The 13,793-nt window shown below is 39.7% G+C and overlaps 1 protein-coding gene across 1 annotated transcript in view; it reads left to right on the top strand.

Annotated features, from left to right (window-relative positions):
- LMBR1 (limb development membrane protein 1) overlaps positions 1-13,793 on the top strand; it is a 1,668,467-nt gene that overhangs the window by 254,272 nt on the left and 1,400,402 nt on the right. Inside the window, exon 4 of the mRNA XM_044065580.1 lies at positions 8,538-8,677. Within this exon, the coding sequence (XP_043921515.1) occupies positions 8,538-8,677 (140 nt within the window). The remainder of the gene's footprint in view (positions 1-8,537; positions 8,678-13,793) is intronic.

The raw sequence follows: 13,793 nt of genomic DNA, 5'->3' as shown, positions 1-13,793 counted from the left end.
GAGATCCACAAAATCAGGGGTCACGGGAAGCCTCCCAAGACAAGCCCTTCCAGCGATTCTGTCACAGGTAGCCTCTCAAAACAAGCCCTTCCAGTGATTCTGAACAGTTGCCCGAATGTCCTCCTCTGAAGGCAGTCAGAGGGGCAATTTTCCTTGCACCCAGAAGCCTGGGAGGCCATCACAAGCGATAAATGGGTGCTAGGTGTCATATCCAGGGATACTTCATTCCCTTTCTGAAAACTCCCAAGAGAAAACGTTACCTCCCCAATGTTTCACTCACTCAGAAGGAAGATATACAGCCCATGAACTAGGAAAGCTTTTGTGAAAAAGAGCCATCCAGGTGGTCCCCCCTGATCAAGTTGGATCGGGCTTTTACACCAGATTATTTTTAGTACCCAAAAAGACAGGGGACCTGAGACGTATTTTGCATTTGACCTCTGAAAAAAATCAATAAAGCTCACAAAGTTCAGGATGATCATAATCCAGTCCATCCTTCCTCTCTTGAATGCAGATGATTGAATATGCTCTGTGGACCTGAAGGAAACGTGCTACCATATAAAAATGGGCAGGCGCTCCAGGTAATTCATATGTTTCAGGCTGGAAGCCAGTCATCACCAGCTCAGGTTACTCCGGTTTGATCTCATCACAGCCTCCAAGGCATTTACCAAATGCTTGGCAGTGGTGTCAGTGCATCTCAGGCTGCAGAGCTACCACATTTTTCCATATCTGGACGACTGGCTTCTGACCACTCCAACCAGGCATGTACTCATTCAGGCCAGAGACTATTAACTAGTTTTCGTCCCAACTTTAGGGATGACTATCAACATGCAGAAATCCCAGTTGGATCCTGTTCAGGTCATAGATTTCATTGGGGCAGGTTTGAATACAAGGACATCCTGTGCTTACCTGATGGCTGACAGGGTAACAAATTTAAGAAGTCACATTAGACAAATTCTAACCATACCTCGGGCCCAAGCCAGTTTAGTACTCAGGGCATCGGGTTCAGTGGTGGCCATGATAATGCTCATGCCCCTGGCTCTTTCCCCCATGAGGATATTGCAGTGGACATTAGCAGTTAAGTGGTCACTACCTAGGAATCCTTTAAGTTTTCCCTTAAAACTGTTGCGCGTGTGCAAGGAATTTCTGCTCTGGTGGCTTCACTCCACAAATGTTATTCTAGGATGTCCATTCATCATTCCATCCCCAAATGACACGTTCATCAAGGACACTTCCCAGCTGGGGGGGGGGGGTATATCAGTGTACTGGTGATGAGTGGTGGTTCTAGCATTGCAGGAACTCAACAGCAGCTTTCTCACTCTGAGGACTTTTGGGATCCAAACAGACAATATGTCAGTAGTTTGGTACATCAGCAAACAGGGAGGACTCTGGTCCAACCCGCTATGCTGAGAGGTGATGAGGGTTTGACAGTGGGCTATCTCCACCAACCATTTTCTGGTAGCAACACACATTCTGGGGGAGTCCAACGTATTAGCAGACTGGCTCAGTCGAGTTTTATTGATGCCTCATGAGTGGTCTCTGAACCAGTCAACACCAGATATGATCTTCCAGAAGTGGGCTCATCCCTGCTGTGATCTGTTTGCTTCCCCTATCAACAACAAATGCAGCAGGTACTTTGCCTTAATCCCTCTTCAGGGGCAGTCACCCAGGGACGGTGTAGTCCATGCTTGTCCCTCCTCTACCTCTATTTTCCAAGTTCTTGCAGAAAGCTCTCAGGTTGCAGAGCTAAGTTATCCTCATTGCTCCCTTTTGGCATCGACAAACCTGGTTCATCTTCCTGTGGTTTCATCTGGTTTGCTGTCCGATTAGGTTGGATCCGACCCCAGATGTGCTCTCTCACCCATCAGGGCATCCTCATCCAGACATACAATGCCTGAAGCTAACCATATGGTTTCTCCACCTCTAGTGATGGCAATATTTCCCAGGCTTTCTTCCCCCATTCGAACAATTTTGGTTTTCTCACATAGGTCTTCGACACGCAAGGTTTACAGAAGCAAGTGGAAAAGATTTACTATTTGGGCTGAATGGAATTAGATAGATCCTTTTACAACACCAAGTTGCAGTTTTGCTTGACTTTTTGATTTGCCTTTTCTATGATGGAGCTAGTCATTCTGCTGTCAAAGTCCATTTAGCAGTCATATCCATTTTTCGCTTTGGTTTTGATTCTTTATCCGTTGCATCTTCCAAGCTCTGTAAAATTTTTCCTTAGGGCACTTTCTTACTGTGACCTCCAGTGAAAGGTCCTAATCCTCCATGGGATCTAACAATGATTTTGCAAGCCCTGGTCCACCGGCTGTTGAGCCTGCAGCTACTGTGGATTTAAAATTCCTTTCCTAGAAAGCGTTTTTTCTGGTAGCTATTACATGTGCAAGAAGAGTGCTTGAACTCTAAGCCCTTTCTTCAAAATTAACATGTTTGATTTTTCACAAGGATAGAGTTACCCTGCTTACTAATCCTACGTTTTTACCCAAGGTGGCTAAGGAAAGGAATATTAATCAGTCCATCGATCTTCTAGTCTTTCCCAATTATCAGAGCAAAGGTGAATAATACTCTGCATTTGCTTGATGTTCATAGACAGTTTTGTTTTTATTTACACAGGACCAAGTCCTGTAGAAAGTGTGATCTCACACACACACACACACACACACACACACACACACACACACACACACACACACACACACACACACACACACACACACTCACACACTCACTCACACACTCACTCACACACTCACTCACACTCACTCACACTCACTCACACACTCACTCACACTCACTCACACACTCACTCTCACACTCACTCACACACTCACACACTCACACTCACTCACACACTCACTCACACACTCACTCACACTCACACTCACACACTCACTCTCACTCTCACTCACACTCACACACTCACTCTCACTCACACACTCACTCACACTCACACTCACACTCACACTCACTCACACTCACTCACTCACTCACTCACACACTCACTCACACACTCACTCACACACTCACTCACACACTCACTCACACACTCACACACACACTCACACACACACTCACTCACACACTCACTCACACACTCACACACACTCACACACACACACTCACTCATCTTCCACTTTCTCTCTTATTCCCTTCTGTTAGCAAATAGTATCCATAACTGATCAATACTGTGTGTTTGTTAATTTAAACTGAGACCACAGTAGCCTACTGATACAAGGTTATCCTGTTTTTCCACCTGGCAAATGGTTAAGAAATGACTTACAGTTTCAGAGCAGTCCTTGGTCAATTGTGATTGTTTCTTAAACACAAACTTGTCTTTGCTTTGGCTCATTAGCAGCAGTATAAAGAACTGCCTGCTCACACCCTTGTTCTCCCCTCCCCCTTCCCTGTTTATTACCTTAAGACAATCCCAAAGTTAATAAATATTACCTGTGGCAGGCACCATTTTTACAACTACAACCACCCTTGTCACTATCATATGTTCATTTATCAGTTAACTCTGTTACCGGATTGTTTCTAGCCCACTCATAAGAGCAACTAACAGGGTCTCTATCCGCTTCGCTCCCCACCCTGCCCCCTATTGCCTCCCGCCCCCAGTGGTCCCACCTTTATTACACTCACAAACCCCTCCCATCTTTCCAGTAGCCAACCGCACTAACCCAACACTACCTCCTCCATCTTCCCACTACTATCACACCTCCTCAACTAACATGTACAAGTATACCTTACCTATGCTCACAGCATGCACTCTCCTTGCATATCTTACATCCTACCAAAGCTCCATCATTCCCCCACTCAACCACTACCACTGTACTACTACTCACACCACCACTCATGTCTCACCCACACTCAGCTCCCCTCCCACCAGCTCAAGAACCATCCCTATGCACCCCCCACATATTCTACCAGCTATATTAGTCAAGCATAAAGCATCCCTACAACTTTACACAGTAACCCTCCTACCATACCTATTACCCAAAGAGCACAATCATAAAGTTTCCCTTATAAACAAACACATTCAAAAACTGAGAAAACTAATAACCTCATGTATATCTAAACTAGCCCTAAGTGGAGATATCCACCCCAACCCTGGCCCTACCATCTCCAACCCCAGTCCTCATAATCAGACTAGAAACCACAACGTCTCCCGTATTACAGCCAATAGAAAGCCAAGTGACTTCCTTCTACTAAACCTAAATATTAGAAGTATATCCAACAAAGTCCATGAACTCCATGCCACCATAGACTTGTACTCCCCAGATATAGTCATCCTGACAGAAACCTGGCTAAAACCTCAATTACCAGTGAGCAAATACTCCCCACATGTTATGGCATACTAAAGAGTAGACCGGCTAAACAAGAAAGGAGGCGGTGTAGCTATAATATTTAAACAGCATCTAAACATCCAGATCTTAAAATCATCAGCTCCACAAATAGGCAATGAAGAAATAATATATGCCAACCTCAAAATAAACCAAAACAAAACCATCAACATAATTGGATGCTACTTCCCACCTGGCCAAAACATCCCTCCTCTAGAAAACCTCCTCAGCTGGTCTACCCACCATCTCCCCCAAGAAACTATCATTTTAGGTGATTTCAATATTGACTGGCAATCCTGTTCTGGCAACCATCCAACCCATCATGTAAACCTTCATGGCTTCACCCAACTAGTCCAGTCGCCAACCAGGATAAATAAAAACTTCAGCAAACACACTACCTTGGACTGGATACTAGTCAGTAAAACCCCAGTCATATATAACAGGCTGCTTATCAGATAGCCTCAGTGATCACTCCCCAACATTCCTACTCAAAAAATACCTATACCAAGCTAAACCTGTCATCTACCATCAAATATGTAAAAAACTAAACTTTAACCCACTCACATTCATCTCATCCCTCAAAGAATGTAACTGGCATCCTCTAAAGTACCTTAGCCTTGATGACACAGTTGAATTTTTTAATACTACCTTTTTGAGCATCCTTAATTACCATGCCCCCATAAGACTTTCCAGAATCAAAGCACAACCCTCCCCATGGCTACAGAAAACCACTAAGTCAGAAATGAAAAGCAGGGATAAAGCCTGGGAGCACTGGCGCAAAACCAAAACCCCCTCAACTAGACAGAAATTCCTAGAACTACGCAATACAGTCAAAAAGCTAATAAAACAGGACAAATTCCAATACTACCAGTCTGCCCTAGACTCCTCTCAACACAGCCCCAAACAATTCTGGTCCACCATAAACTCCATCCTCCACCCAGGTAAAGTCAGTACCCCTCCTCAGAAAATATTGCTACCTCATTCAACACACACTTCACACAAACCATACTATCACTAGCTAAACAACACAACCCCCCCCTCCAACCCACACCTTCAACTAGTAATCTCCCCACTGCCTTCTCTTTTTCTCCTGTACCTACCTCCAACATAAAAAAACTCTTAACTAAACTTAAACCCACCGGATTAGCAGCAGACAACCTCCCAAGTGAATACCTACAAATCGCAGCTGATGCTCTGGCCTACCCAGTATCCATCTTGATTAACTGATCTCTGTCAGAAAATTACGTTCCCACACTGTGGAAAGTATCACATATAATTCCCCTCCACAAAGGTGGACCCTCCACAGAACTAACCAATTACCGCCCCATAGCTATTCTCTCTCCACTCTCCAAAATACTAGAGAGATGCATACACTCTCAGGTCTCAGACTACCTCCTTACTAACAACCTCCTTTCCAGTACTCAGCATGGTTTCCGACCAAACCATAGCACCACCACTGCCTTACTCTCCTTTACTAACACTATCCTTCAGCATAAAAACAATGGCTATCTCTCCTCTGCTACTTTCCTAGACCTATCTAAAGCATTAGACATGGTCCCACACAAACAACTTATCTCTGTCCTCAATAACCTATCCTTCTCACAATCAGTTACCAACTGGTTTCAGAGTTACCTGTCTGACCACCAACAGTCCATTGTATGGCAGAATGACATATCTCCCCAACTACCTGTCTCCATAGGGTTTCCCCAAGGATCCATCCTTGGACCCCTACTCTTCTCTGTTTTCACCAATAATCTAGCCTCTGCCACCAAACATGGCACACTCATACGATACGCAGATGACTCAACCATCATCTGCTCAGCCCAGTCCCTACCCAAACTGCAGTAAGTCACACAGGAAGCCTTTTCCTCTGTTGAAACTTGGTTATCCGATGCCCAATTAATACTCAACCCAAACAAAACTAAACTACTTATCTTCCAACCCACCAAACAAACTCAAAGCAACTCTCACTTTAACATCACAGCAAGACAACACCACTGTATACCCAACTGAACACACCAAATTGCTAGGAGTGGAAATAGACAATAAACTAAAATTTGACATTCACATATCCATGACCATAAAAAAAGTCCACAAAAAACTAGGAGCGCTATACAGAAATAAGCAACTTCTCACCAAAGCAGCAAAGATTTCAACAGCAAATTCCCACCTTATCTCCACCCTACTTTATGCCTCTCCAATATATACCAACCTAAGGCAATGTGATCTAAACAAGCTAGAGACCTGCTACAACAAAATCGCCAAATTCGCCACAGGGGCATCCTACCGTAGTCACCACTGTCTCTCACTTGCTGAACTGGGCTGGCTTGAACTCCCTCACCTCCTTCAGTGGTATCAACTCTCACTCACCCACAAACTAGTAAACCATCCACTAAATGTCCCATCCCTCCAGAATGTACTCCAACCCTATCGCACCACCAGACCACTAAGATCCAGCAACAAAAATCACTTGTAGATCACTAAAGCCAATAACTCTGCTGGTGAAGCACTATTCTCTTGCACCATAGCCAAATTATGGAACTCCCTCCCACCCACAGTTAGCTCCATACCATCATGCACCCACTTCAAAACTTTACTAAAAGCGCACCTAAAAACATGCTGGCTATGCCCTTGCAACTTCCACTCTAATATCACCCACCCCCATCCAACCACTACCTTTCTTTCCACTCCACTAACTACCTTGATTATCGCAAGCTCAGATGCTCATAAGCCAGTACTTATTATACAGCAGGAACTTCTTCTTGTAACATTTGTTAATGTCTGTTATGTACTTCACGATAAAGATTCTAGTTGTCTACTGATGTACTATGTTCTTCATCTGTAAATATGTTGTAAGTAATTGCTATGTAAATTGTTAATCGCTGTGTAATCCAGTGTAACTACTGTCTGTTTGTTTTAACTGTGGAGCTTTTCTCCCCGGGCCTCTGCTGAAAATGGACCTATGTCCAGTCGGACACTCCCGGACAACAAATATAAATAAATAAATAAATAATCAGTTGGTATAGTTCTCTTTCTTTAGTTTTGCCGAACTTAACTGATTTTTTTTTTCTTGTATTTTGCTGTGTGCTGTAAGATAGAAAGTTTGGTCACTCAATGATACTTCAGCATCTGGACTTTTTTCTGTTGGTGTATGCCTGATCTACAATGGGCATGCTGGTTGGAACGTCTAATCAGTGTGGTCGTTTCTGAATAGCAATGAGCCATTAATGTGCAATACTTAATAAAGAAAGTCTTCTTGGCTGAAAAGGGTCAACAGACTAGTCCACCTACCCATTTTCAAATAGTAAATACATTAATATGTATAATGTGTATGTGTATTTGTGTATATTCATTTACATTTAATTTGTCATTGTTCTGATGATTGCAGTTACAATTCTATGACTTCTAATGGGCAGCCCTTAGTAGCTTTGCTTGCTTCATTCTGTAAGTAATGAACCTTCTTCCTTGGTCTCCAGATTTACTTAAACGTGAGTTGCTGGAATTGCACATGATTGCTGTGTCTTTGGGTAGCCCTGAGATTTACTAAGAGTAGCCAATAATAACTGTAAGTACTAGTGTCCATGACAACTTGGTGCGTCACTAAAGTTAGAACTTTGGGCAATATTTTTGGACAAAAATAGCTATATACCCGACACGTTCTTTCAGGGTAAGGTGTTTGCTGTTTGCACACACTAGGTAGTTAAAGCATTTCTGGATAACAACTATTCATTGTTTAACCCCAGTTCCTTAAGCTATTCCAAAAGTTGTGCACAACAACTATTATTAAAAGAATTGGTAAGGTATCTTAGTTGGAGATAGAAATAAATGAAAACGGCTGTTATTTTCCCATTTCATTCTACGCACAATATAAATGTTAAATCTATGAAAGCATTTATAAGTGACAAAGGATACTGTTGTGATTTTTTTCATTGTTGCTTTACAGCCTGTGAGTTTGTATTTGTGCATCTGTGCCTGTTTGTGTGTCTGTCTGCCTTTCTCAAACTTGTGGTTCGGTTTGTGTGCAAGTCCCATTTCATTAGTATAGAGGCAGGCAGGATGGCTTGATATTATAAATTCTGTTGCCTGATGTCTTATTTTCTAAAGCATATATTCATGCAATGTACACATAAAGCACAGTTTGTTTTTTTAAATGTGGTGGAGTCTTTTGATACTTAAAACATGTTAATTTTTCAGGCTGTTCTTGAGCACCTTCACACTCGCTGTCTCAGCAGGGGCTGTGCTGCTTTTACCGTTTTCGATTATCAGCAATGAAATCCTTCTGTCCTTTCCCAAAAACTACTATATCCAGTGGCTAAACGGCTCTCTTATCCATGGTTAGTATTTGTCTATCAATGAATTCTTGTCTCTTGCTAATTTGTTTTACGTAGTGCTACAACTCTTTCAGTAAAAGTGTATAGTTTAAGTAGTACTCAGTGTTACTTTGTGTTGGAGTTACACCATCAGAGTAAAGCGTGAGTGGTCTTAGTGAAGCACAAACAGGTAAATGCTGGACTGCCCATAATCTGACATTTGAATATTGCTATTGTTCTGCTGAATTTTTTTTTTATTTTGTTTTATTTATGCTGCATTTTATGATATTTGGAGATGCATATAACTGCCATCCTATCTTTTACAGATAGACAGAATTACTGGTTGGTGCTCTGAGACGAGTCTACAGCTGAGTTTTTTGAACTAATGAAAGGGCATTATTGCTTCATGAGGCTTGAATCATGCCTAATACTATTTTAAGGGTGAAATATGGCACATTATGGTAACCTGTACATCAACTAATACATGTAGGCAGTACCTCATACTGGATGCATTACTGAAGGTCATCAGTAACTGCCTTCATTTTGCTTCTTTGTTAGCAGCCATTGTCACTCAAAAGAGGAATGGTAGTTGTATTTGTGTGTGTTTCCTTTGGGTGCTCCAGTTTCCTCATACATTCAAAAGACATGCAGTAATGTAGGTCGGGGACCTTAAATTGCCCATAGGTGTGAGTGCATGCATGTATGATACAGGATAGACACTTTGCAAGTTACTTCTGTTTCTCCCCTTTGCCTTGGAAACTCTCTGGGTAGCAGTGGCTGTCTGTGCGGTCACTCTAGATGTCTGATAGGACTTAATAAGAGAGCAAGTGAATCAAAGCGGTAGTGTTGATTGCTGGATGCTTTCATCTTCAGAATTCATTTGCAGTTGCATGTTATGGTGGGGCTCCAACCCATCGTGGTTGTTTCCATGATTTTTTTTAGTAGTTTGTTTAGCAATCCGGTCTTATTCAGGAAGGGTTGTAAGATTTTTATTTATTTATTTTTTATCAGACTAAAACTGATATCAGTTGTCTCATTGATGTGAACCATGGTATAATGCAGTCTGTGTCACATACTTAATTGCTAATGGGTGCGGGATTTCATGTTTTCTGTTAGATGAAAATATTATTTAATCTGAAATGTCTTTGTTTAAAAACACTGTATTGTCAAGCATTCCATATTCCATTTCTGTATAGTAATTTGGTCCTTTCTAATACTTCAATTTCAGCCCTGATGTATGAGGAAAGAAACCATTCTTCAGTGTTGACTGCACTGGTGATAAATTGCAGCAGCATTGCAGATGGGAGCAAGAGAGACATTTATAGGCAGCATGCACTATGCAAAACCACTGTGTAAAGATTAATTCTAAGAGTGTGTTTGGATTGTTTTCATGTATGATTCTTTCCCAGTGTTTGTCATCTTTGTTAATAAAAATACTTTGTATTTTTTCCCTTACAAGGGTTTAGCAATCCTGCTACATGTATTTATTGTAATGCATGCTATATACACACATGCAAATATATCAAAAAACAAGGCAAACTGCAAACAAAGGATAACTTCACAGTGAACGTTACTGTGAGAAGTGGTATCTAAGAGAAATGAACATAATTTCATTAATAGTAGTTATCAATCCAGAACATTTAACACTGGCTTTCCTGAATAAGGTCTCCCAATAAATATCTCTATGAAGTGCTGTTAAGTTCAGATATCTTTTATAATAATGTAAATTTTCACAACCATGGATGCCCTGGTTATCTTTCTGCAGTACAATTTTCATTTTACTCAGTATAGTTTTCCTTTAAGATTTCCATGTTGTTCCATACTCTAGTTTGGGCCTAATGTGACTTACAAATGTTGATTTCATCATTTCCGATTTCCTAGACTTCCTAAATCTTTTTCTACAGACTATAGCTTTATAACTGTCATCCAGTTGGTGGATATGATCAGGAAATAGTCGCTCAAAGCTAGAAATTTCCATATACCCATGTCCTTAAACAGATTCAGTTTCAACCATTGTGTTTTCTATTAAATATTCACACTTCAGTCTGTGGTTCCCAAATTTCATATACTTAGTTTTTGCTTTGTTTATTAGCACCTTACTTTTTATCACAGAAAACATTGTTATTCTACAAAACGTAATCAGTTTAGCTAGGAGAAGATCTTTTTAATGACTGTCGTTATCTTGTACATTTAAATGGTTTGTTATTTTTCTACTTTTGTAGTAAAAAGTTAAAATTAACTTTTTTCTGTAGTAAACATTGTGCTTTACCTTTGGGGCTAGGTTAAGAGTTTAAAGTGGTTTTGATTATTGGGTTTCATCAAGGAAAATGTTTCTTTTTTTTTTTTAATACAGCTTACCTGTTTTTATTGACTATTGCTGGGAGCCTTTTCTGTGACGGAGGCACCTTTGTTCAGCTTAACCATGCAACAACCTACTGGTTCTTTCATTCTACCTTCTTTCAGCCCCAAAAAGAAAGCTTGTTAGCAGCTGTTGCTACCACAGCATGCTGATAAAATGCCCCAGTCAGAGGTGGGTGACTCTGCTGTGGCCAAAGTTGATTTATTGAACTACTCATATTTTTTCTAGGGTCTCAATGTTGTCCCCACAGCCACCCTATTTCTCTTCTCTAGTTGCTGTATGATACTTGCTGTGTCTTATTGTTGGTCATGCAACTATCTATCTTATAAAAGCTACATTAATATCTAGCTCTTCCAGTTTATTGATCAGTATTTTATGTATAACCCTATCAAAGGCTGAGGATGAGTCTACATAAATTGCATCACAACACGCTTTTTCATTTATAGCTATTACTTTACAGAACATCATGTTACATGTATTTATAGACCTGTTTCAACATATGCATGCAGGTGCATGGTTTCAAGCCCCATTCTTTTCAATTCTGGCAATAATTTAGCCAAAATTACTATCTCCATTATTTTTCTACAAGAAAATAGACTTATGAGTTTGAATGACTATGGGTTTGCCCTATTTCTGTTTCCCTTAAAGTTGGATTTAACAAGTGCATTTTTCCAATCTTGAAGAATCTCTTTATACTTAAATGACCTAGTGAATAACAAATGTAATGTACTGTAAATAACATGCTGAAGTACTCTCAGGTCATTATTACTAATTCTGTCACCTCTTTATGGTGCGCTTTAGTACTTTTTCAGCATGATCTAATTTAATTTCATTATCTGACATTACTTTCACAAACTACCTTCTCCTTTGTGGAGCCAGACTTTTTTTTTTTTGTAACTGCTACAGCACCATTGTAAATATTCTTCATTTGTAAAGACCTAAACCACAGCAAATGTCAAAAATATTTAAAAACGTCTTCATTCCTGGCACATAGTTTAATTACTCTGGTAAAAAAATGCAAATACAGTCAGACAGATGCATGCACGCATGATTTTGGTTCTGCCCAAAATATAAAAACTGTTACTTGTGTAATCTGGATGCTATTTTTGGCAACAGCACAACATTCCAACAAGTAATTATGAGGAAAATATTTTTCTTTTCTTTTCCATTTAAAAAAATAACACTTTCATTAGTGTCATTCTATACATGCATTGACCAGTAGATGTGAATAAAATTAACATTACTGTATTTTAATGTTCAAAACACTGTTTAAGACTGCCAGTAATCTGTACAGCCAACCACTGAATTGCTTTTTGTGTGGTACATAGAGTGAAATTTATCTTTACACTTTGTAAGTACAGGGAAAATACAACACAGAAATAAAAACAGTAAAGTAACTTCCCGCCATATTTGTCATTTATACAAGTTTAAAAAAAAAAAAAAAAAATATATATATATATATATATTTATATATATATATATATGTGTGTGTCTGTGTGTGTATTATATATATATATATATATATATATATATATATATATATATATATATATATATACATACATACATACATTTATATCTCTTTTTCTCTGTGTGTGTATGTGTATAAATATATATATATATATATATATATATATATATATATATATATATATGGGTTCTGTTCAGAAGCTCGAAATATGGAAGTCTCGAATTTCAGCATTTTGAGCCCAAGAAGCCGAATCCACATAATAGCGAAAGTTTAGAAGCGCGAAATTCAAAACCTCGAATACCGGAGGTTTTGAATTTCGTACTTCTAAAGTTCCGTCATGGTTATGTATTCAGGTAAGTATGTGTGGGTGTGTTAAGGGGTTTGGGTAGGGGCTGTGGTATGTGTCAGTGTGTTTTGTTGCTGTGATATGTGTGTTCGAAGAGAAAGTAGCTTGTGTGGTGGTGTTTTGTGTGTGTTTGTATGTAGTGCGACCACGGTGTGAGAATATTTAAGTGGGGGGTGTGGGTGGTGCAGCCCCCACTTGGGGGGGTGCCCCCCTTATTTCATATAGTAGAGTGATTGTGTGTGTTTGTGTTGTGTGTGTGTGTGTGTGTGTGTGTGTGTGTGTGTGTGTGTGTGTGTGTGTGTGTGTGTAGCAAAACCGCAAAATTCAAAACTTCCGGTATTCGAGGTTTTGAATTTCTCGTTTTTTGTTTTCGTTGTTTTGTGGATTCCACTTGGGCTCGAGATACTGAAATTCAAGATGTCAGTATTTCGTGCTTCTGAAGTGAATCCATATCTATGTATATATATATATATATATATATATATATATATATTTATATATATATATATACACACATACATACATTATGTTTATATACATATATATATATATATATATATATATATATATATATACATACATTATATTTTTTATATATTTATATATATATATATATATATATATATATATATATGTGTGTGTATAGAGAGAGAGAGAGAGATTTATAGATTTTGCAAGTTCGCCATTGAATCCCATGACCAATCTTGCCTTGCCATTACCCTCCCACGGGCAGCATGTCCTTTCTCCAAAACAGCTGTGCCAGTTTTAGATGCCCATCCAGTCATCTACTTTGTTTAAAGGACGATAGTGAGTTGTACGGCTTAGCATGCAGGGGAAGCTTATTCCAGAGGTTTGGAAGGCACTGGGTTATAAACCTGTACCTCCATTCTGTTTTATCTGTTGGTGAATATTTAGGTTCCTGTATTGTTGGCGATATTGGACTTGAGAAACAACAGGTCCAGGA

This window comes from Protopterus annectens, chromosome 3.part0 (genome assembly GCF_019279795.1).
Source record: "Protopterus annectens isolate FY-2018-M chromosome 3.part0, PAN1.0, whole genome shotgun sequence".
Classification (NCBI taxonomy): Eukaryota; Metazoa; Chordata; order Ceratodontiformes; family Protopteridae; genus Protopterus; species Protopterus annectens.
This window is presented reverse-complemented; position numbering and strand designations above follow the sequence as displayed.